The sequence below is a fragment of the Astatotilapia calliptera genome, chromosome 14 (genome assembly GCF_964374335.1).
Source record: "Astatotilapia calliptera chromosome 14, fAstCal68.1, whole genome shotgun sequence".
NCBI lineage: Eukaryota > Metazoa > Chordata > Actinopteri > Cichliformes > Cichlidae > Astatotilapia > Astatotilapia calliptera.
Window position 1 is genome coordinate 4,933,312 of NC_137435.1, and position 22,487 is coordinate 4,955,798.

The 22,487-nt window shown below is 41.3% G+C and overlaps 2 protein-coding genes and 1 long non-coding RNA gene across 5 annotated transcripts in view; 1 reads left to right on the forward strand and 2 right to left on the reverse strand.

Annotated features, from left to right (window-relative positions):
• The window catches only part of pak4 (p21 protein (Cdc42/Rac)-activated kinase 4), a 48,348-nt gene extending 40,050 nt beyond the window's left edge, over positions 1-8,298 (reverse strand). Inside the window, exon 1 of one of the 2 annotated variants that reach the window (XM_026191753.2) lies at positions 8,114-8,298. The gene's annotated coding sequence lies outside the window, so the exon portion shown is untranslated. The remainder of the gene's footprint in view (positions 1-8,113) is intronic. The other variant, XM_026191757.2, reaches the window with a different exon arrangement.
• LOC113035897 (uncharacterized) lies at positions 108-11,772 on the forward strand. Of its 2 annotated transcripts, none has more exons than XR_013901247.1 (3): positions 108-1,046; positions 3,870-3,975; positions 4,764-11,772. It is a non-coding gene; the product is annotated as an uncharacterized LOC113035897 (long non-coding RNA). The 2 variants fall into 2 exon arrangements; XR_013901248.1 differs by having other exon boundaries at positions 3,928-3,975.
• A 7,208-nt stretch (positions 11,773-18,980) lies between these two features.
• On the reverse strand, positions 18,981-21,669 carry LOC113036288 (putative transmembrane protein INAFM1). The gene has a single exon (XM_026192520.2). The coding sequence runs from the start codon at positions 21,414-21,416 to the stop codon at positions 21,132-21,134; it is 285 nt and encodes a 94-aa protein (XP_026048305.1). The 5' UTR covers positions 21,417-21,669; the 3' UTR covers positions 18,981-21,131.
• Between the last annotated feature and the right edge of the window lie 818 nt (positions 21,670-22,487).

Here is a 22,487-nt window from a genome sequence, read left to right on the forward strand (position 1 = left end):
AACTCAGCAGAGGTAAGAAACTGCAATCAGAAGCTGGCAAATATCCTTCTAACGCTAGCTGTGAAAATACAGGCAGTTACCACTGTGTAGTCCGTAATCAAGCAAAGGCTCACATTAATACGTTTGGACAGCTTGGACATTTCCATGCCAAAAAAGCATTCCAGTTACATTCAGTGGTTTCCTCAGAAATCCCACTGAAGGGATTATGAAAAACTCAAACCTTTGTATTAAAAAAGATCAAATTTTAAATTTCTAATGTAGTTTTCTCATCTTGATGGGATTTAACAGGCTTATCCTTATTTTTCATCACATATATGGCAAAGGTAACATGTTACACACCCAAGTATCTAAAGTTATGCAAGTGAAAAAACAAAAAACAAAAAAATCTGCTTTTCCCTTGTGTCTGCCCTCGCACTTCTGCCATACACCAGCACAACTCAGGTAAAAAAAACAGCCAAAATCCACAAATATCGATATCGTTTGTAAAATCTCTATATGAGCAAGCTTGCCTTATCAGCTTAAAGTAGGACAACTGTGCGAGCAAACGTAAGTGCATGCTGGGATTCAATTCAATTTAATCAACAAAATGTCAGAAAATGATGCCCCATGGTGCTGAAACTGACTTGCTTTGCTTGACCATCGTTAAAAGACTCGATATAAGAAGCTCTAAAGTCCTATTTTGTCTTCAACTGTGGCTAAGAATGCAGATTTCAAGCTTCACTCAGTGTAAAAGATAAAATGATGATATCAATTGCAAAACAAACTCACTGTAAAGTATTTCAATTTTTCCAGACACAGACACAGAACACCAAAAACTGTCAAAAATGAGCTCCTTTTTTTTAATACTGATTTTTTTTTTTTGCGTTATTATGATGATGACAATTATTATTATTCATGTTATTCGTGTGTTCTTGCCTCTGTTCCTGAGCACTTACAGGGCTCTGTTGATCTTGGCTCCTTCAGTCATTCCACAGAGGATTTTCCCCCCTCTAATGCAATAAGCCTGGACCTCTTTCCCTGTTACAGTGAGAATCACAATATCTGATGTAAGTGTATCATTTCTGTTTTTCCCCTATCCCTCATCTTCCCTTCCTTTTTTTCCACCCCCTGAACATGATTTTTCACCTAAATCTTGTCATATGTACTGATAATGTCCACATCTTCCACTTTTAAAGATGATAATTTGCATTTGGTGGTTGAAGTTGGATGTGGAGCACACCACAAACAGCTAATCGAGTCCTACACAGATAGGGCTGCCACAAACGATTATTTTGATAGTCGACTAGTCACCGATTAATTTTGCGATTAGTCGACTAATCAGATCATCATCCATTGGATGTAAAACGTACACCTTATTGCACCAGCAGCATCTGCTCTTATATGACTATCATTAGCTTACAGCTTTAAGTGTTTAAGGTGCTAACTAAAAATAAAGACAAGATGATAGTTTATTACATTTTAATGAAATTTGCAGATTGTTTCGGTGAAGTTTAATAAACTCCTTGCTATCTAAAATATAACAGGACACCGGAGTATATTCTCGAGTAGGGCTGGGCCATATTATACCGTTCACGGTAATACCGGTGTAATGTTAGGCAACGATAGGAAAATGAAATATCGCGATAGAATATGAGTAAAACGCGCATGCGCAGTGCCTTTGTTTTCATACGCACATGGCCGATTGTTGAGTGAAACAGATGAACCAGAATTGGTTTGTAAAAATGGTGCAACTTCAGTGATGTGGAACTGGTTTGGTGTTTGTCCGTCAGATACACAACAAAGCACATTTTTTTGCAGAACATGCAAGCGGCCGTTGTTATTGTCATATTTGTCGGACTAAGATGCTCTTAAATCTGGGAGTAATCTGGGTCCTAAACTCCGTAATCTTCAGGTCAAACAACACTGCAGCATCACTTAAGAGTTAAAAACTGTCTAAATTCTTTCATCTTTAATAAAACGATCAGCATTGCTGCTTTACCAGGTGTAACTATAAAGTTTAACTTCCAGGCATCCATGAAAACAAAAGTTATTACATTTAACGGAGTTAGAAGTTAGCAGGAAGCTAGCGGAAGTTAGCTCGCTAGTTTCGCTAGTTACCTAAGCATGATATTGCATGTTCTGACTGAGAGATTTCTGAAAAAAATCAAACGTACAGCTCTGCTATCACTTCCAACATAAATGAAGACAGGAAACTAAACAGCAGTGACGTTTGTAGGGTTACTGAAGTTGGGCTAGCTGGTATATAATGATGTGCTACGTGATCGCTAGAGACAAAGCTATGTTAGCATAACATAAACAGTGAAGCTGGAGGACGAACACTAACACTTTTCCACTTATAAAAGTTAACGTGAAGGTTCTTCATGGTTAGAGACAAATGCAATCGCATGGCAGGATGCTGTAAACGGACCAAACTTCAGTCAGGAGAACAACTGAGATAATCCATCCACAATACGAGGTTGGTCATTAATATACTGCAACAACATGGGAATAGAGCAGCTGCCAGAGAATTCAACATTAATGAATCAATGGTACAGAAGTGGAGGAAGCAAGAAGGAGTTTAATAAAGTTTGATTTATCTGACTGCTTTGTTTCGCTTAATGTGCCTTATAATCCCGTGCACCTTATGGTCTGAAAAATGCGTACTGCACACTGCAGTTTAATGTTGCAAAGCACCTTTTTTTAACTTCAGTGGATATTATACATGGTTATGCTCAGGATATGTCAGCCCATTTCTACTGGAAATGCCTTTTGGTTAAACTTTCAGCAAGGAATTTGCATTTGCACTGTTACATTTTTATAAAGCTTTAATGTACATAAAAACCAGCTTCTTGTTTAAGTGAAAATAAATGGAAGGTTGTCTTTTTGCGCTAGTAATGTTGTGGAGTTGTATTTTGTCTCACATCAATTATATCGTCGGTTATATCGTTATCGCAAATTTTCAAATATATATCGTGATAAATATTTTTGGCCATTTCGCCCTGCTCTATTCTCGAGGATCTCACACTTCTGATAATCAGCTGTCTGCTTGACGTTTATTCAGCTGTGTAAAAACTATAACTTTAATCTCAGCCAAACCGATTTACTCAGGAACAAATAAAATACTAAAAAAAAGCCAAACAATAACATTTTTAAGTTATCTAAGTGACTCATATATATTTAACCTGAGTAGCGAAAGACGGCGGTGGGTTTGAAAACGATTAGCCGGGAGTCCGGTGTTCTCACGGGCTCTAATGAGCCTTGCCCCCGGCTAGCTATCGAGCTAGTGGGTAACAGACGTCTCTGAAAACGTCGGAGCGCTTTTAAAAATATGTGCTGCCATCTTCTGTTTCAGTCCGTTATTACACTCTTAAATCCTGCTACTTATTCCTGCGTCTTTTGTGATCTTACAAAGCTTCAAACGACGCGTCGACTATTAAATTAGTCGTCGACGATTTTGATAGTTGACGTAATCGTGACTAGTCGACTAATCGTGGCAGCCCTATACACAGAGCAGATTTTTAATAAAAAATTAACTTATGTTTAGGGAGAAAAAGTAAGACAAGTAGGTTTTTGTTCCAAAGCTTTTTTTGGCAGCTTGATGTCACGATTTCAAGCTTGGTTTCAGAAATTTTACATGTGGTTGTTAAACACTGATCTATAAAATATACTTGCAAAAAAACAGAGCTTATAAAGGAGAAATTAATGAATTAAAACGATCTTGTTTTAAAGTCTTGGGTTTTTTTTCTCAGTATGGGCAGATCTTTGGCTGTTAGCCTGCAGCTAAATCTGTTTTACCGTTACCTCTGCAGCTCACCTCTCCACAAACACCCCCCCCCCCCCTTTTCTCCCTCTTTTTACTCACTAAACTCTGATTCCTCTCTCACACACAGTTTTATCTGTGCGATCAGGCCCCATGAGAAAAGTCAGATTTTAATGTTTCCACTACAGCATCAACTCAACAAGCAACGACACAAACAGGACAGAAAGAAAATGGAGGTAATTGCAACTTCACATGTGGATACAAACAAAGAACTTCTAAATAGTCAAGACCTCCCACTCTCATAGGCTTCTGGTTTCACAGGGGGAACTTACTCCACTTACTATATTCCGCAATGGCCTTATAAAGCTCAGCCTATAATGGTACATTTCATCGGGTAAAGATTTTAACCCAATTAAACATTTAGGCAACCATTTCTTCTGCTAATTTGAGCTTGAGCCATAGTATTAGTTATAAGATAAGAGGAGTGTATCCTATTTTTTATCTCTGTTGACTAAAGGTCAAAACTGTTGTTTTTTATTAACACATTATTCTATATATTACAAACTAAAATGTGGGGTTGTAGAGGCTTTAATCGCTGTTGGTGGTGGTGACTAATGAACTTCACGGTTATTTATAAATGAAGGAAATTAATTTCCTACATTTTAAAAATTTGAATTGATTACAATTCAACTATTCAAAGGCTCAGAAGTTCATTTTTCCACCTCAAGTCATCACACAAGATCAGAACTAAGTGAAAAAGGAAAACCGTGCATCGCAGACTAGTCAAATGTAATCAAATGTGCCAGACAGCCGTCATGTCTTCAAAGTTTCATACCTGGAAACATAGTGGCTGCAACTTTCTGATCTCTTTTTTGAAATAGACACCCTGTTGCCCTTTACTCAGACCACACCAGAAAATTGTTTCTTTATTTTTTTTTGCCCCCCAATACCATCATTTTCTTACTCAATAACAAATCCCCCACACACCTCATGCTCCTGCCTGTTATTGCCCTTTTGCCTCCAGCCATCACCTTGTACATCGCTGTGAAAGCTGTTTGGACTTCACAGAAGAAGCCTGAACAGCAGCTGCATTCGGGCCCTTCTGGTCAGTTCGCATCAAAGCAATGACAACATCCCTCCTGCCAGCAGCTCTGTCTCCTGCTGGACACATCTGTCAACAGTCATCTGTGATTTCTGATCATTTCCACCTTTATGGCTCGACTCCTCTGCTGTGATTCACCTAAAAACTGGCCAGGAATCAAGAAAAACTCTTAAATCTGCTTGGAGTGAATCCTTCAGACTCAGTAGATTTTAGGTACTGCAGCTTGCATTATAAATATGAGCAAAGGAAATACAGAAACTGCAGAGGAATTTGAAAAAAGTAGCATATAGTGAGTGATCAGACATATTTTTGAATGCCTCTTCTTTACTGCTAAATACAGTTACAAGCAAAAACTCTTTAGCCCCATTGTGTATTAGGTTTGTTGGCATAAATTCAATGTCCAGCAGGTTTATCACCAAAGCCTACATTGCACACTGAAATAGCTGCCAAATGGGCCTTTATTATGGAAGAAGTTTGTCTAGCTTTGTCCAGTAAACTTTGCATAAAACAGCACCTCAAAGTGTGTAACTATAAGTACACTTCTTTCTAACTACCTTAGTCAAGTCCCACCACAGCTTCTCCATATTAATGGTTCAGACAGACACTATCTATCCTCTTCTGAAACCCAAAGCCAATATTCTGAGGTATGCTTGGGTCACTGTACTACTACTGAAAGGTCCATCAATGATTCCTCACTGACAGCATTACATTTTCTTCCAGGATTTCTGATATTTTACTTACTACATGTTGCCTGTTATACTTTGTAGGCTTTTGCATTACCTGAGGAATCAAAGAAGTCTCTGACATCATTGAGCCATGATCATGCTTTACTATACGTCGGTTTATTCTTCCTTCTCCAGACACATTTCTAACCCATAGGCCAAAAGTTCTAGTTTTGTTTTGTCCCCCCAAAGATCTGTGTCATCATTTCAATCATCATCAGTAATGAGTCACAGCACTTCGATAAATCATATGGTCTTGGGAATAAATTCAGGAACAGGTTTCATTTCAGCCAGTGAAACTGCTAGTCAGTGACTGAAACTGGCAGGGCTCTCTTAGGTTTGGCCCTGTTACATAGTGCCAGCAGGCACTGAAGGCAGGAAATGAAGGAGAGATGGATGCAGCAATGGTTCCCAACAGACTTCTACCCGCAGACATTGTAGTTTATTGTTGTGTTAGCCAAAGGAAATTATTATGAAGTAGTAAAATTTAAGTAAAAAAGTGTTGTTAAATGTATTTATCCTGCCAGGTAGTATTATAAGTTTCCTGCCAGCAAGCAGAATAAACACTAAGCGGTATCTTTTGGGACCAGTTTTGATTATTTATACTGGGATGAAGGCTTTTTGAGAAACCTCCAGGGTACCACAAAACCCCCTCTTTTACCCTGCAGGGAGAGCCAACTGGAGCCTCCTTTCAGGATGATAATAAAGTATAATACTGATATCCTACTTTAAGGAAAAACAAACAAAAAACAAACAGCAGCATACACTTTATGCTCCTTTCCCAACAGACTCTCTATATGCCCCTTGTCTGCCACACAAAGTCGTTTATTTTTCCACTTGTTGATTGTCTGCTGCTTCTATGACCTGCGTGGATTTGGTTTATCTGGTCCACATATCATGTCAGTGAGGATGACTGTTTAACCTGCCAGCCTGTTTTACCTGTTTGATTACCTCAGTTGGCTCCTCGTTTTTCACCACAGAGCAGACAATTCCAATGTTTCTACAACTAGCAGCAGACAGAAGAAGATGCTTTTTATTAAAGCTGTTCTGGAAACCCGAAAAAGTAAACACAACTTAAACATTTTCTGCTAGAAAAGCTAATTACTTCCTTTCACCTGTCCCTTTGGGCTTTGGTTTGTATAATTTTAAAATTATCAGGGACCTAACAAGGTATTTTAAAACCATGTTATCTCAACACTGTTAGATTCATATTCAGCACATATGCTGTGTTTTTGTTCACAATGAACAATCACTCAAAGAAAACACACACATGTCCAATTTTTTCCAGTAAACTTGCCATTTGTTTCTTTCAGATTCAGTTGAGGCTGTAATTTAGATATTAGTTGTAATTACAATAGTTGTAGTAGTTGTCGTAATTACAGATATTAGTCAGTTAGCTACTATCTAACAAAAATATAACTTTTCAATATGGCTGTACTGATTGTGAAATTCTGAGCTGATACTGTTAAAAGACTTTGGCCTAAATCCTATCCTCATGTACCCACAGTTTATTTAAATGTACTTTTCTTGTTATCTGTTCCCACTTCTGTGCTATAAACACTAACATCTTTTTAAAAGACTTTCACCTTTTCATTACACTGCCTTTGAACTCTCCAGCAGATAAACTTAACTGTTTATCTCACTTACTAGTAGATGGATATCAGCTGTCTTGCAGCTGCATCCCATCTCGCAACTTAACACGTGAATATTCCTGATGAATATTTTGCCATATATGATGTAGATGCTCCCGCTGCTGTTTGGGAATGGTGCATATGTGAGAGAGAGGAATGACCCTTTCATACAGCTTCTCTGGCATCCCAGGAATGTATGGTGTGCCCAGCACCAACCGCACGACCTTACAAACACAAACCCCCCTTTCCTCTTACTGCACACTCATGAAGCACAACACAAATGCAATCCATAACATGACATCCGCCAGCCAAGAGGAAAAGAAGCGGGAGGGGAAAAAGAGACTAAAAAGGAGAATTCATTCATGCACGAGAGAGAGAGAGGGAGCAGCTTAATATCCTATTTTCCTGCTTTAGCCTGCCCACACAAACAACTCAGTCCTCCTTCACAGGTGAAAACGGAAGTTCACCGTGATCCTGATTATCAGGAACCAGCTGAACTTATCGGAAAGCAGACTAGCAGACTCAGAGTTACCAGAACCCGTTTGTCTCCTGGGTGTGCAAATGAGCCATCCTGTGAGCTTATGAGATCTTAGCAAAGAAAGACAGTTTGAACCTAAAGTTAGCTTCACATTTTAATTGTTTAACAACTTTCACAAGTGGCCCTCAGATTTTTCTTCCACAGCTCAGACACGATTCGCTTTAGTCTACGCTTTGAGTGATTCATCAGCTAACACACAAACACAAGGAGAGCAGACTCAAGGAGGCTGCTCCGGTATCCTCACACCCGGACTGGCCGGACCGACCAGAGCGCAGCTAACGCTAGCCTCCGTTAGCGGCTCAGCGGGGAGCGGAGACGCGCCACAAGCTAACCCACAGCACGGTCCGGTAACCGAAGTCAGAGCCACGCGGGGATACTCACCAGGGATGTCCCAGGAAAACTTTTTCTGCCGACCCCGCGACGTACTTGGAAACTCTCCAAAAATCAGAAGGGCGGGAGCGGACTAACTTCAGGGCAAACTGTGTGATATTAGCCGAAGTCTTACTTTCCCGACGCCATGTTGAACAGAGGAAACTGGAACATCCGGGAAACTGAAACCAATCTCCATGGAAACCGAGTTAGCGACGGGCTACCGGGAGACGACTCTTCTTCGGCTTTTTTTTTCTTCTTTGTGGTTGGTAAACATTACCGCCCACCGGTAGACTGCACTATTTTTATTCTTTATCCCGCTGCTGTAACACAATGATATGTTCACATATGGCTTCTTCTTGGCATGACAAAGATTTGCTCTGCACTCTCCATATACCTTACATCCAGCTGCTTTAAAATCACCAGCTAACCTAACATGCATGTCTTTGGACTGTTTGAGGAAGCTGGAGTAACAGAAGAGATCCCACGAGGGCACAGGGAGAACATCTAAACTCCAAACCTCCAGAAAGGTCTCAGCCAACCTGGGAATTTGAACCTTTCAGTAAACCCCTTTGCTAACCACTTCAAGATGCTTTCCATAAGAGAATTGTCTAAGTTTATATCTTGAGAGTTAATGTAAGGTTACAACAAGAGAAACAAACAAAAAAATACAATTTTTAGAAGAAATGTATTGATCTCATGGCAGTAGAGTGTGTTTTAATGTTACAGTGACTAAACACAGTGGTACAAAACAGTCTGTTTTACAAATGTAGCCAATCGTCATATTTGCGGGACTGATGGAGTCTCATGCAGAGGCACCTCCAGAATTTTTTCATAGAGGGCCACTAAAAATACTGGGGTCCCACACCAAAAACAGAAATTCCAGTTTTACCATGTTGTCAAATATATTTTTGGGGGGTGGCTAGTTTTGTTTTGTTTTGTTTTTTTAATCTACCATGTCCAAGCAATGCAGGCACACATACGTACATGCATTAATATGTAGAATATGCAGTAAATTCTGATAAAACAGAGACAATTCAATCAATAACAGGGACAAACAACCTCACTATGAGCTCATGTGGTAGGTTTTATCTTAACTTTAGTAAATAAAACTGTGGCAAATGGGGTTGGTTGATGATTCACCAGGAGAGACGGGAACAAAACTTGCTGATACAGCGCCAGGCTCCTATTGGGCCCTGTGTGATGCAGAGGTGGTGATGGATAGGTGGGACTACAGCCTTGAGAACAGATACTTGGATGCAATTTGACTTTCTGTGCCAGGCAAAGTTGGAGCGACATCATTCCTCAGTATAAGTTCAGGGACAAGTCATCGCGTTGCAGCTGTTGCTGCTGTTGCTGCTGTAGGAGATGAGGAAAGCGAGGAAGGTGGGCGGAGAGATAGGAGAGAGCTAGCTGCACAGTGAGGAGTGCAGATATGTGACAGTCTGCAGGTGGAGGTGATCATCCATAAGAAGCTTCAGGGCAACAGAGGGATAGTTCAGGGTAATTTAGAGCAGCTAAAGCAAATGTTTGCTAAACATTCACAAAGAAGAACTGTTTTTCTCTGCTGAGCTTCAGCACCGCATTGCAGTGAGAACAGCCCAGACAAGCTGTGTCTGAAACAGAACATCCTCACCTTATCCCAGAATAACACATCTGCATACTCTGGGGATCTGTGAATTCACCATTTCCATCACAGCTGGTTCAGAGCTGCTCACGAGTTTGTTAAAGGGGACTGCAACAGTATGCTTACCGTCCAGAAAAAAACACCCCAGTGATGCCAAGCAGCACTGCAGTGCAGCGAGAACGACCCAGAGAAAGTGTCTCTGTTTGGCATTAAGATGAATTAGAACTGTATAAACAACCATATTCATTAATCTGCCACTGAAAGCCCTGATTTTGCTATGTTGCCATCTGAAGACAGAGACTTTTAAAAAACAAATTAAGCTTCTATATCACATCTGTGATACAAAAAAAGCTCTTTGTATTAATCAAAGAATAATTAATCCCCCGAAATGTACAATAATAATCAATTTTTTGTTGTATTTAAAAAAAATAAAATCATGTAAATTAAAATACAGATATTTTTAAGTTACATGAAAAATGTCTGTTTTTACAGATTTCTTTTTATATTTAATAAAGATGTTTAAATCTGTATAAACAACAATGTTACCCAATAATAAGTTCAAATACTGTCCAACTAATTAATCCAATTAAAATAAGAGAAAAGTACTGTTGAATTTTACTTTGTAATTTATGCAATATTTTGTATTTTCAGTCCATTCATAATGTGAAAAAATGATTTACTATGCAAATAAACCAGTTTGTTAAACTAGTAACTGGGTTTATATATAAAAAAAAATCTAACATTTTTGACTATACAAACATAAAGTTAATGGTTTTACTTCAGAAAATGTAAATGCAACATACTGTCAATTACAGATCTTTTCTAGTATATACTGATTGATCATATTTGATTCCACGTAAAATCATGTCTATTTAGTTGATATGATAAGAGTGAAATATTCCATGAACCATGTAAACTCATGGTTCAGCAGCAAGTTATTAGTTTCCATGTATATGATGATCTCATCAGAATTTCCTGTGCTGCTACAGATTAAACTACACAACAGGGTAAATTACATTATGATAGCTTGACCTCAACCAGCAACATCAGTGAAGCAGAATTCAATAAAAATGATTAAATAATGTATAATAGTCCTGTGATAGACTGGCCAGCTGTCCAGGGTGTACTCCGCCTCTCACCCTGTGACAGGCTCCAGCATCAGGCTGATCTGGATTAGAATGAATGAATGAATGAATGAATGAATGAATGAATGAATGGATGGATGAACATATTTTTCTGCAGTATCACTTTTCAACTTTAGCTACTAAAGAAAAATGTAAATCTATAATTATGTAAATTTTTACTTAACATTGAGAATTAATTGCAACTTTTAAAAACATTTGTAATCTTGTTTAAAAACAAGTAAACGACACCATTACGTCATTAACCACATTCCCCTCATCACTGTAAAAGCCAGGATATTACCTCAGTCTCTTTGCAGTTTCATCTGCACAACACTGACCCCTAGTGATCAAATGCACACACTGCTCTGTCAAGCTTTGCTCTGTGGCGTCCTCATCATGGGGAGGGGCTTTCAAAAAGGCCTGATGAGAGAGGGAACAGTTTTCTTTTTGTTCCCCACACACTAATAGAGTCATGTCATTATTAGTTTCAGAAATGATAAAAATAATAATGAAATTTGTGAACTAAACTGTGAAGTTTTATTTTACTCTCAAAGACGTACGTTTCTGTGAATGTTTTATTATTGAACAGCAAATTTTCATATGATGCATTTACCAGATTTCTTCTGCCAATACTAAGTGCATACACCTCTTCTGTTCCCGGTTTCATTGTCTGGAGATGAAACTATCACGTCACCCTTATTTTCTGTCATATATTTACTGTTACAGTAGTTGGTGATCATATTAAATGTCCCTGAAACCTAAACACACGGAGCTGGAAATGAGCAGGAAAGGTCACCTTTGAGAGTTTCTCTCGGTGGAAACATCTTCCCATTTAGATAGTCTTGCTTACTGTATTAATATGTTGAGGAAAAACCTACATTAATCTCTTAACCTGCTAACCTCTAATGACAATCAGCTGATTATAACTTCACTTGCAGCCTTAGCAGAAATTTATATAACTAGAGGTTTCTTTCAGCGAGAGTTTGATCATTTATTTCTGCAGTGGAAGCAAATTTGTTACATTTTAAGTAGCAGCTTTTTTTGTGTCCCATTGCAGATTTGGATCAATACTTTGCTCATTTTCTGGTGTCTCTCCAGCTTATTTACAGGCTTTGTTTGTCCTGGGAAATGTGTGTGTTTGCTGAGCATGCTCCTCTTTTCCAGCTTTGTTTCTGCATGTATAGATAAATCTATATTTACTAATTTCCTTTATACAGCGAAATCACATTTGTCCTTTAAAATTCCTGCTTTTCCTCTCATTGTGGTTTCTAACTCTTAGGGAAAAGATATAGTTAACCAGATCTCAGCTGTGTTTTATAAACTGAGAACAGATGGTTTTCTCATGTTTCACTGCATTAAAGAAGTGTGGAGGAAAGTAAAGGCACCAACATCTGAGGGACTACAGGTTGGACTCTGTGATTAAAATGTGAAGCTGCTCAAACAGCTTTCTTAAATGAATCCACAGGTCAGCAGTTTGTCGAGCCGCCTCGCTGGTTTACATCCTCTTATGAGGTAATGAAAGCCCTGAATGGATGGTACAAAGCAGGACTTCATCATCAATCCTTCCAGTGTTCACTGGGCATCTAATTACTTTAACAGGGGGTCAAATATATATTGGACAAAGGTGAAATGTAAAATGTAGTCTGGCCTGTTTCATAAGACGTCACAAATTCCAGGTTTTGCTGCCTGTAGACTGTAAATGCAAAACCATAAAGTCAGACATTTATTGTTGTCATTTGTACTGTGAAAAATGCCTGTGCAGTAAAACAGAAATAGTCATGGTGTAAAAGCTCAAAAGATTTTTCAAGGTAAGAAAAGAAACAATCAAAAGAAAAATGTAGCATGAAACACGCACTAAAAGCAAACAAGGAACAAAAACTCGGCAAAAAAATGCTAATCCACATACATCCAAAATAAATACTGCAAAAGATAAAACATTCAGAATGCTCCTGAAATATTTCTTTAAACTCCAAACCTTGTATTGAGTTCAAAAAGCATCTTCAGACCTTTTCAAATGTTGTTGTTGTTGTTGGTGTTGTTGTTGTTGTTGTTGGCCTGGAGATCTGTTCCTCAAGAAAGTCTGGCTACTTGGAGGCAAAATATAAAGAAATGATGAATGAACACAATACTGTACCCACAGCATATATATCAAAACAAAGAGCAGAAAATTTTATTTCTGACACTAATGAAATATTTTGAGGTGATATTGCTAAATATTTAAATAAATAGAAAGTATGCCCCAGTGAAGCACAATTAAAAAACACAACTGAAACTGTGAAGGATGCATTTGTTAAATGTTTTGCCTACACACGCGTATGAGCTTCAGTGACATCCCATTATTAATCCACAGGGTTTCATATGATATCAGCATACCATTTACAGCTATAACAACTTTAACACTTCTGGGAAGTCTTTCCACAAGGTTGAGAAGTGTTTATGGGAATTCTGACCATTCTTCCAGAAGCGTATTTATGACACTGATGCTGGAGGAGAAGGCCTGGCTGTCAGTATTCACCCTAATTCATCCAAAAGCCTTCTATCAGGTTGAGATCCGGACTTTGCAGGCAAGTTCTTCCACACCAAACTCGCTTGTCTATGTCTTTATGGACCTTGCTTGGTGCACTGGTGCACAGTCTGTTGCCACAAAGCTGGGAGCATGAAGTTGTATGGAACCAACTCCTGAGAAACGACTCCACACCATAATCCGTCTCTACTGCTCTAGAGTCCAGTGGCAGTCAGCATATGATGTAAGGCTTGGATGCAGCTGCTCATCACATGACTATGTACTGTTCTTGAGCTGATCTGAAGCCACATGAAGTTTGGAGTTCGTTAGCAACTGACTCTGTAGAAAGTCGGCGACCTCTGCGGACCATGCGCTCCCAGCATCCACTGACCCCACTCTGTAATTTTCTGTGGCCTCCCACTTCATGGCTGAGCTGCTGTCATTCCCAGTTGCTTCCAATGTATTATAATAACTCAAATTGTATTTGTCACACACACAACCATACACAGTATGACATGAGGTGAAACGCTTGTAGCTGTGACCATTAAATGACAGTAGGTTTACAGTAAGATTTACAGAAAAAATTTACAGGTTACTACAAAAATTTACAGCTTCAACTTAGAAATTTACAATAAAAATGTGCAAATAACAGTTTACGCAAGATGTTATTAGTCAAAAGAAATAATATATTATAGGAAGTGTGCAAGAAGAAAAACCAGAGTGCGTGTGGTGATGTGATGTGTGTGGGAGAGTCCAGTCCTACACCTGGTTCAGGGCCCGAATAGCCTGGGGGAAGAAGCTCCTCCTCATTCTCTCTGTTTTGGTCTTAAGGGAGCAGAAGTGCTTCCCAGACCTCAACAGTCAGAAGAGTCCATTGTTGGGATGGGAGAGGTCCATCATAATCTTCCTTGCTTTGGACTTGCACCAAGTTCTTTACCACCCTCAGTGGCAGATGGAAGTCTCTAAGTCTTCTGAGGAAGAAGAGACGCTGACGGGCTTTCTTAACCAGGGTTGATGTGACAGGACCATGACAGGTCCCGAGTGATGTGGACACCCAGGTATCGGAAACTGTCCACTCTCTCCACTGGCGTGCCACTGATGATGAGGAGCTTGTAATTCCTCACCTGCTTTGTAGTGAAGTCCACGATCAGCTCCTTAGTGTTGCTGATGTTTAGGAGGAGGTTATTCTCCTGGCACCAGGTCTCCAGGTTCCTAATCTCCTCCAGGTAGGCCGTCTCGATGTTGTCGGAGATCAGGCCCACAACAGCAGTGTCGTCAGCAAACTTGACAATGGAGGTGATGTCTGATGTGGCTACACAGTCATAAGTGTACAGTGAGTACAGCAGGGGGCTTAAAACACAGCCCTGAGGCACTCCAGTGCTGAGTGAGATGGAGGGGGAGACTTGTTTTCCTACCCTCACTGATTGAGGTCTATCTGTGAGGAAGTTGAGGATCCACTGACACAGTGATGAGCTGAGTCCTAGATCCGTCAACTTGGTGAAAAGCTTAGATTGAATTATTGTGCTGAACGCTGAACGTCCACGAACAGCATCCTAACATAACTCCCTCTGCCAGTGTCCAGGTGACTCAGGGATGTGTGGAGCAGGTGAGCTATGGCGTCGTCTCTGGAACGATTAGTCCGGTAAGCAAACTGAAGTGAGTCAATGGTGGCAGGAAGTGAAGAAGTAATGTGATCTTTCATCAGTCTTTCAAAACACTTCATCACAATTGAAATCAGTGCTACTGGGCGGTAATCATTGTGGCATTGGGACAGGGACAATGATGGACTCTTTGAAGCACATAGGAACCACTGCTTGGGCCAGGGAGAGGTTGAAGATCTCTGTGAACACCGGTGCTAGCTGGTCAGCGCAGGCTCTCAGAACCCGGCCAGGGATTGCATCTGGTCCTGCTGCCCTCCTGGTGTTCACCCTCCTGAAGGTCTTCCTCACGGCATGCTCTGTGATGATGAATGCATTGTCTTCACTGGTGCACTCCATGTGCGCAGCGAGCATAAAACGTGTTCAGCTCATCAGCCAGTGAAGCGTCAGCATTCATACCACTAACAGCTGACTGTGGAATATTTAGTAGTGAGGAAAGTTCACGACTGAACTTGTTCCACAAGTGGGATCTTCTCACAGTCACACGGTGGAATTCGCCGAGCTCCTGAGAGCAACTCATTCAAATGTTTGTAGAAGCAGTCTGCATGCCTCGGTGCTTGATTTTATACACTTGTGGCCCTGGGAGTGGTTGGAACACCTGAAGTCAGTGGTTTGGATGGATGAGTGAATACTTTTGGTAATAAAGTGTAGTTAGAAGCTCCGGATTTAGAAATAACATGAAACATGTGATGTTTGCTGTATCCTGTGAAATACTGTTGAAGTGAAATAGCTGACCTATGTGTTTATCAGTGTAATGATGAAAACTATTCTGTTATCTCATGTTTCACTTCCTAAAACGGCCTTTTCTGCACTTAGAAAGTTTAAGAACGATGACAGAAACCGATCAGCCAACTGCTTTGAGTCTATTTTGGAGAATATTATGAAGTGCACAGTTCCTGCGGATTAAAACTGCCATAAATGAATGATGAATGTCGACTCTTACATTTTTCCATGTGGGCTGCTGTTTCGGGAGCATGGAGAGCAAAGACGACAGGAGAAAGGGAGGAATCACTGAACCCAGAGGCTGATGCAGATGTGCGAACAGCTGGCTCAGGCTGCATGCAGCACGGCCTTTGCTGCTTGTTGCTGCTGCGGTTCGGACAGGATGGCGAGCTCTGCTGAGTCATGCGAGGCTCGTCTGCAGCTTGTGAGAAGGAACAAGCGCTGACAACCTCAGCTGTTAATTTAATTATTGATCGAGGGAGGCACGGCGACCCGCGCACTGTCACACGCTCTGCCCTGAGCCGCTACAAATAATAGATAGAGGAAACTCCCTGGAGCCCACTCTGATGAGATTTTGTGTGTGCGTAAACGGTGATGAGAGCGAGCTGGCTCGAGCACAGCTGCTTATTGGCCTCATGTGTTTCTCTTTTATTCCTAATCCAGGGGAAAACGCGGGTTAACAAGAGCTGTATGGGTGGGATGAAGCGCACGCTGACATTTTTTAGTTCTGAGAGCCCATCCTGTGTTTCAGCTGATTATAATTCAGCGTGAGACCGTAAATATAAAAGGATGCTTTGCAGCATCAGAAAAATGTCACACTTTAGCTTTTATTGACACACAGTTGCAGGAAAAAAGAAAAAAAAAAACGTCCTCTGAATGTGTTCACCATGACAGCTGTGCAGGTTTCACGCTTAATTGATTTTTATTTCCTGCTTTGACTTTGTTGATATTTTCGGTTTGTCCTGCAGTCCCCAGTTTGCCCACTGTGTCCCAGTCTGTCAGCGTTTCAGTGCCTCTCCTGTCTCTGTTATCATGCTGTCAGTTATTTGTCTTGAGGTTATTTTAGGTTGGTTTTCTGCTGTGTTGTGTTTTTAATTCCTGTCTTTGTGCTTCTTCTGTTCCCTGATTGCCTTCAACTGGCCTTTATCCCTGTCTGAATTATATGCGTTTCCATCGGATTCTACTTTGTGCTACCGTGTGATTTTGTTTATTTGGACTATTGATCAGCCAATAAAGGCTTTTGTTAGAAAGAGGTTTGCTGATGCTCATCACACTGGAAAAAGACTCCAGAACTAACTCTAACGGTCTGCACCACACAGCAGAGCTTATTATTTTCCCGAAAGAAAAAAAAAGTCTAGCTCTGCGACTCCCATTAATTGCAGTTTTACTTTTATTTAGGGGGTTGATGGTTTCAGAGGATGGCTCTGCTAGGTGCTCAGTAAAGTTTTAGTGTTTAAGCGCAGCCCATTGTGCAGTCACACTGCAGCAGCAGCCTGCAGTTCAGTCCCGTTTCTCAGGGGCACGTGACAGGAGGAGGGAAAGGAGCTGCGACCCTGACTGATCCTGCTGCCTCAGCATTAAAAACTTTGCCACCGTTTCTCTACAGCTTTGCAGTAAAATGTGATTTACAACTGTCATAACTAACATTTTACGGTAATAGCTGCAGAAAGATGTTAATGTTTTAGAATGGCAACCATCTCTCTTTAATGTGCGTGCATAATGGTGCATCATGGCTGGAAGTCACTGTGATCTCAAACAGCACAGCATAATAGCTCGGTAGTTCTTCTTGTCCTTCTGGCTGCTCGCTCTAGAGGTCACCACATCTATTCTTAGCATCTGTCACGCCAATCCTCTGCTTCCACAAATCTCCTCTGTGCTCTTCCTGCTTTCCTCCATATCGATTTTAACCATTTTTATTTGAAAAGCTGTGATAAATAATATTATTTTGGCATTATTAGGCAGAAAAATCTGTCCACTTACTGTACATTAACTCCTGGACAGTTCGTTTTCCATAGAAAATCCAACCTGTGATCTTTTTGGCTGTTACTACTCTACTAGCTGTTATAGTGGGAGAGAACGCTGAGGGAACATTTCCAGCATTAATAAGAGCCACCTGCGCCGCAAAGCATCCAACTGAAAGGTACGCAGTCATTTCAACTCTGCAAACTCTGGGAATATAATAAAAATAATAAAAATGCAAAACACGGAGGTGCAAAAAAATGCAGTTCCTCTAACGGCCACTTGAGGCGGGCTTTAAAGTGGTAACAATTATACATATAGTCTGGTTCAAATAGTTTTGGCCTCTCATAACATCTGTACAGTGGGTGAATTACTCTATAACTCCTCTATCTGGACACTGTTAAGGGTTAAAATTAGGGGTGTGGCCACTTTGATTAACAGGGAGCTGTAGTTGCTCTGTCCTGTTGGGCCTCACATTCACTAAATCACTCAGTCACTGAACTGGACTTCGTCACCGTGTTTGTGCTGCTGATGCCTAATGGAGCATTTTTAATGCAAATATATGACTAAGTATATGGTCGACTGTGAATCAGCCCAGGCAAGAAGTTTGGGCTGCACTTTAAGTGAGTGAACGTCAATAGTTTATTTTAGTCTGTTGCTTAGAAATAATCAGCAGGTATCTCTGTTTCTGCACATGGTTAGGAAAAAATAACATTTTTAGGTTTCCAAACATGGAATCCTAAATCGGTGGATGACCTCACGGTGGTTTATATCCAACTTTTACATACAGTCTATAAGTCTGACAGGTTAAAGCACAGGTTGATGTCGGCACGGCCTACTCCTACTGATCTCTACATGCTGTTTATCCAAAAAGAAAAAAACGATGCACATTAAACAGGACGTGTCACTACATCCTGCTCCTGTTCTGTGACAACCTTTTTAATCATCAGAGAAGCATCCACCGACAGTCTTCGGTTACCAAAGCACTCTACTTAGATAAACATGAGAAAGGTCAGTGAGGAGAGGGCCAAGCAGCTTTCACACTGAAGAGGCCAGATGTCCTCACACAAGTGTTATTTCCAGGTAATCTGGAGTATCTACCGGCTCTGATTTATAGTGAAAGTGGAGGCTGTGTTGTTTCAGATGCAGGCCAGCACTCCCCTGACGTCAGCTTGGCCTTTTCAGTAAAATGTCCCTGCGTTATTTCAGCACAGGACGACACCAAGCTGCCCGCCCCGTCGCCTGTTTTTCCTCTACTGCTGACAGAAAGACAACACACCCACACTGGAATAAATGCATAGTTTATCATATCATAACAATAAATTCTCAAGGCTACATTGTTAATAAAACAGTCTAGTAGATTTAGCCTAAATTCTGAAGAAGGAAGTGAGGTGAACAAAACGTGTCATCGAGAAGAAGAGGTACAAACGTGACACTGCATTGAGAATTAACGGTCATTCTGTGCAAGACAACAAAGATGGCTCTAAAAAGGTAAAACTGCTGCAACTACTGAGAGTGATCACCTTGCATTTCGTACGGCTACGAGCTACCGAAGATCACAATTTAGGCTACTTCTGCTACAGTACAGTATCGCTTTAAGTTCCTCTAGATACCTGAATAAAAACAGCATTCTGCTGTGAAAAAAGAGAAAAACCAGAAAGTCCTCTATAGGCATGAAAAAAAAGAAGTCTCCATTAGTGCAGAGCAGGGTCCTTGAGGAGTTGCAGGGGTTCCTGAAGGGGTTTGTAGGCTGGGGTTTAGGGCTCAAGCACTCTTGTGGGGGGTTTAAGAGTTCTTTGGTGGGGTTTTCTAATGAGGTTTCTCGGGGATCAGCTTCGGGGGTTGAGGGGTCTGCTGGGATGTTCTCCAGGATGTTTAAAGGATCAGGGCACACTCATGGTTTCTAAGCTTCCATAAGGTGGAGCATTGGTGTATAAAGTGAATTTTCAAAGGGGACCTCTTATGGTTTTCCTGGTTTTTTGGCATATATCTCCTGTTCCAGTGCTGGATGCTCATATTTAACACGGACAAAGTTTCAAATAAGGAGGTCAGTGCATGTTCAGGCGGTTTTTTCCCCCTCAGCTCTTTGTGATGTCATAGAGAGCGAGAGAGAGCTCTCAGGTACAGGTCCCATCCACCTGCTGTTTGCATTGGGCAGCCAATTAGAAGAGAATTGATGAGCTGAGGGGCTTCAACAAGGCCATGTGGGAAAAATAAAGATTATTTTGAACTGCTGATCATGCAAAGCTACTCTAACAGGTTGCCAGAGTGTAAAATACAGAGCTGGAAGTGAGCAGGAGAGGTCCAATTTTCACAGGAACGTGAAAGAGTTAAAGCACGGATGGACTAATGAGCGACCAACTGGGCACAGACATTGGTTAGATTTACACTAAGAGGCTAGGACAAGTGTGAAAAAGACACCGAAATCTCAGACTGAATGGTCTGAATGTATGGTGGGTAATCTAAAGAAGTAGCATCTGTGATCTCACTTATAGAAGGAGCAGCAGAAAAAGAATCCCTGTTTCTGGTTAGCTGCACATCATAACGAGTGATCTAGAGACTTAATTTTTCTGTTATTTGTTTTGCTTAGAATATGATGGAAGAAATGAAAGCATGCAACATACTGTATGCTCTCAGAACCCAGAGGGTTTTTCCCGTCATCCACCTAAAACTCAAACACATTCAATGAAGAGTCACATAAGAGAGAAAAATCACCAGGTCCTGGAACATTAAAAGCTTCAGCAGACAGCGTTCGATAAAGAAATAATGTGACCTCTGCTGAGGATGCGGCATTCAGATGCAGGACCTTCTTCAATCTGTCATTTTGTAGTGTGATATCTGCTCTCAGTGGTCAGGACTCAGCCTGAGAAGTGATTACTGAAATTTAACTGCAGCACTCGTTTACCTGCGACACCTCACGGGGAGTCCCAGAGGAGTGCGGGACCTTTTACATGTCTGCACCCAGGAGTCCTGCTTCACCTAATCCATCCATGATTTAAAGGATGTAAGCATGACTCTCAGAATAACCAACATTTACAGGCACACAGCCACAAATCAGAGGGAAGCAGCCCTAAAAGATGCCAGGTGTGTGTTCCTAAGGCTTTCTCTCATTGGACAGACGAGTTCAGTGAAATGAAAAACAAAAAACCATAAACCCCCTCAGGACTGGGTGTTGGGGTGAAGCTGGAAAGAAACCCCCCCCCCTCCTCCTCCTCTCCACCTGCATCCTGCATGCGGAACACTGATGCATCCCGGCAGCACCTGCCCCCCTCTGTCCTCCCTCAGGTCCTCAGTCAGCATCCCAAACTCTGGATGCAGTCATGTCTGTCTGTGTGCCGTCATCTCTCATCCATCCATCCATCCATCCGCCGCCGCAGCGTTGTGTCAGGTGTGTGCAGTCACTTATTTAATGCGTGCGTGCGTGCTGTAAAAGTCATCAAGGCTTCGCCAGGCACACGTTCTGGTTCGGGTTCTGGTTCGGTGTCGCGGTGATGTTGTCCGCTTTGCCCGGCGTCCAGAAGAACACGTAGTAAATGACCAGGATGAACGCGGCCACGGACACGCAGAGGAAATAGGCGATCGCCATCGCCACTTTCACCCAGATCTTAGTTGACATGTTAGCGTGTTTGGCCCGCAGCTCTCCGGGGTAGCTCGGCCTTCGGTTCATGTCCCCGTTCAGCTTCTCCACGGTCATGTTGCCCTGTCTGCTGGCCGCCTTCATCTCGGTATCAGCGCTGAAGTCTTACTCAAAGATTGCTCCCCAACTGACTGTTGTGCGTTCATCGGAGTCTGCAGACGCTGCCGCCCCGCTGCGCTCCTCCGGGCCCGGATCAGGACGCAGACGCTTCAGGTTCTCTGGTGCGTCTCCGCGGGATGCTGGAGCTCCCTGAGCTCTCCGTGCGCACAGGGCAAACTGAACTCAGGAAGGTTTGCTCCGCTATCAGCTGGATGGGACCGCTAGTAAGCTGCTCTGAATTAAAGAAGTCATTTCCGGCGTGTCTTTTCAAAGTAAAACGAGTGATAAACGTACATAGCTCGAGAATCAAGGTTATTATAGTGAACTAAAAATAAAACTAGATGTGAAAAAACATTTTTGCTAACTAAAATAATTAGAAGAAAGTTACATGCTGAATTTAAAACGACTGAAAGATATTTTTCTCCCAGGCAAAAACAGAGAAGAAAATAATGAACATTAAATATCCAAACAAAGTCTTGATGCATGCTCAATCATCCAGGTAAGTAAATCCCCAAAAGTAGATTCTGTTCAGCTGAATCTGGACGTAGCGTTTCCAGATCTACAAAATCAAATTTTGGGGAAGTAAAAATGTTGAGTTTGGAAAAGTGGGAATAATTTCTCTCGGATTTGAAGAGCAAAATTATAAATGTGACGGATTAAAGGAAGCGGCTCTAAAATGGAAACAAAGTCTGAAAAACTGTAAGTAAATAGATAAACAACCTGAAGCTAACACACCAGTTAACACAGGACTTACTTCTTCCTTCATTCATGGCACACTTGCGCACGGACTGCTCCAGTACAGCCAAACTACTGGCTGTACTGGAGTCCCTGCTGAGTTATTTGTAAGCTTTGGTACCCTAACCTAACTCTGGTGTCTTATCTCTGCGTCCTTCAGTGTGGTCAACACATCACAATCATTCGAAGTCGAGATGTTGAGATGCTCTTTTGTCGTCAGTTACTCTCAAGGCCAAAAGAAAACAGAAATCCTCTTATTGTGAAGGAATTTTTGCCACGTTTCCGGCGGCCTTCCGAGTTTTTCCTGACAGTCTTTACGAA

Coding starts and splice junctions, on each gene's coding strand:
- LOC113036288 (XM_026192520.2), bottom strand. CDS start 21,416: ATGAAGGCGGCCAGCAGACAGGGCAACATGACCGTGGAGAAGCTGAAC.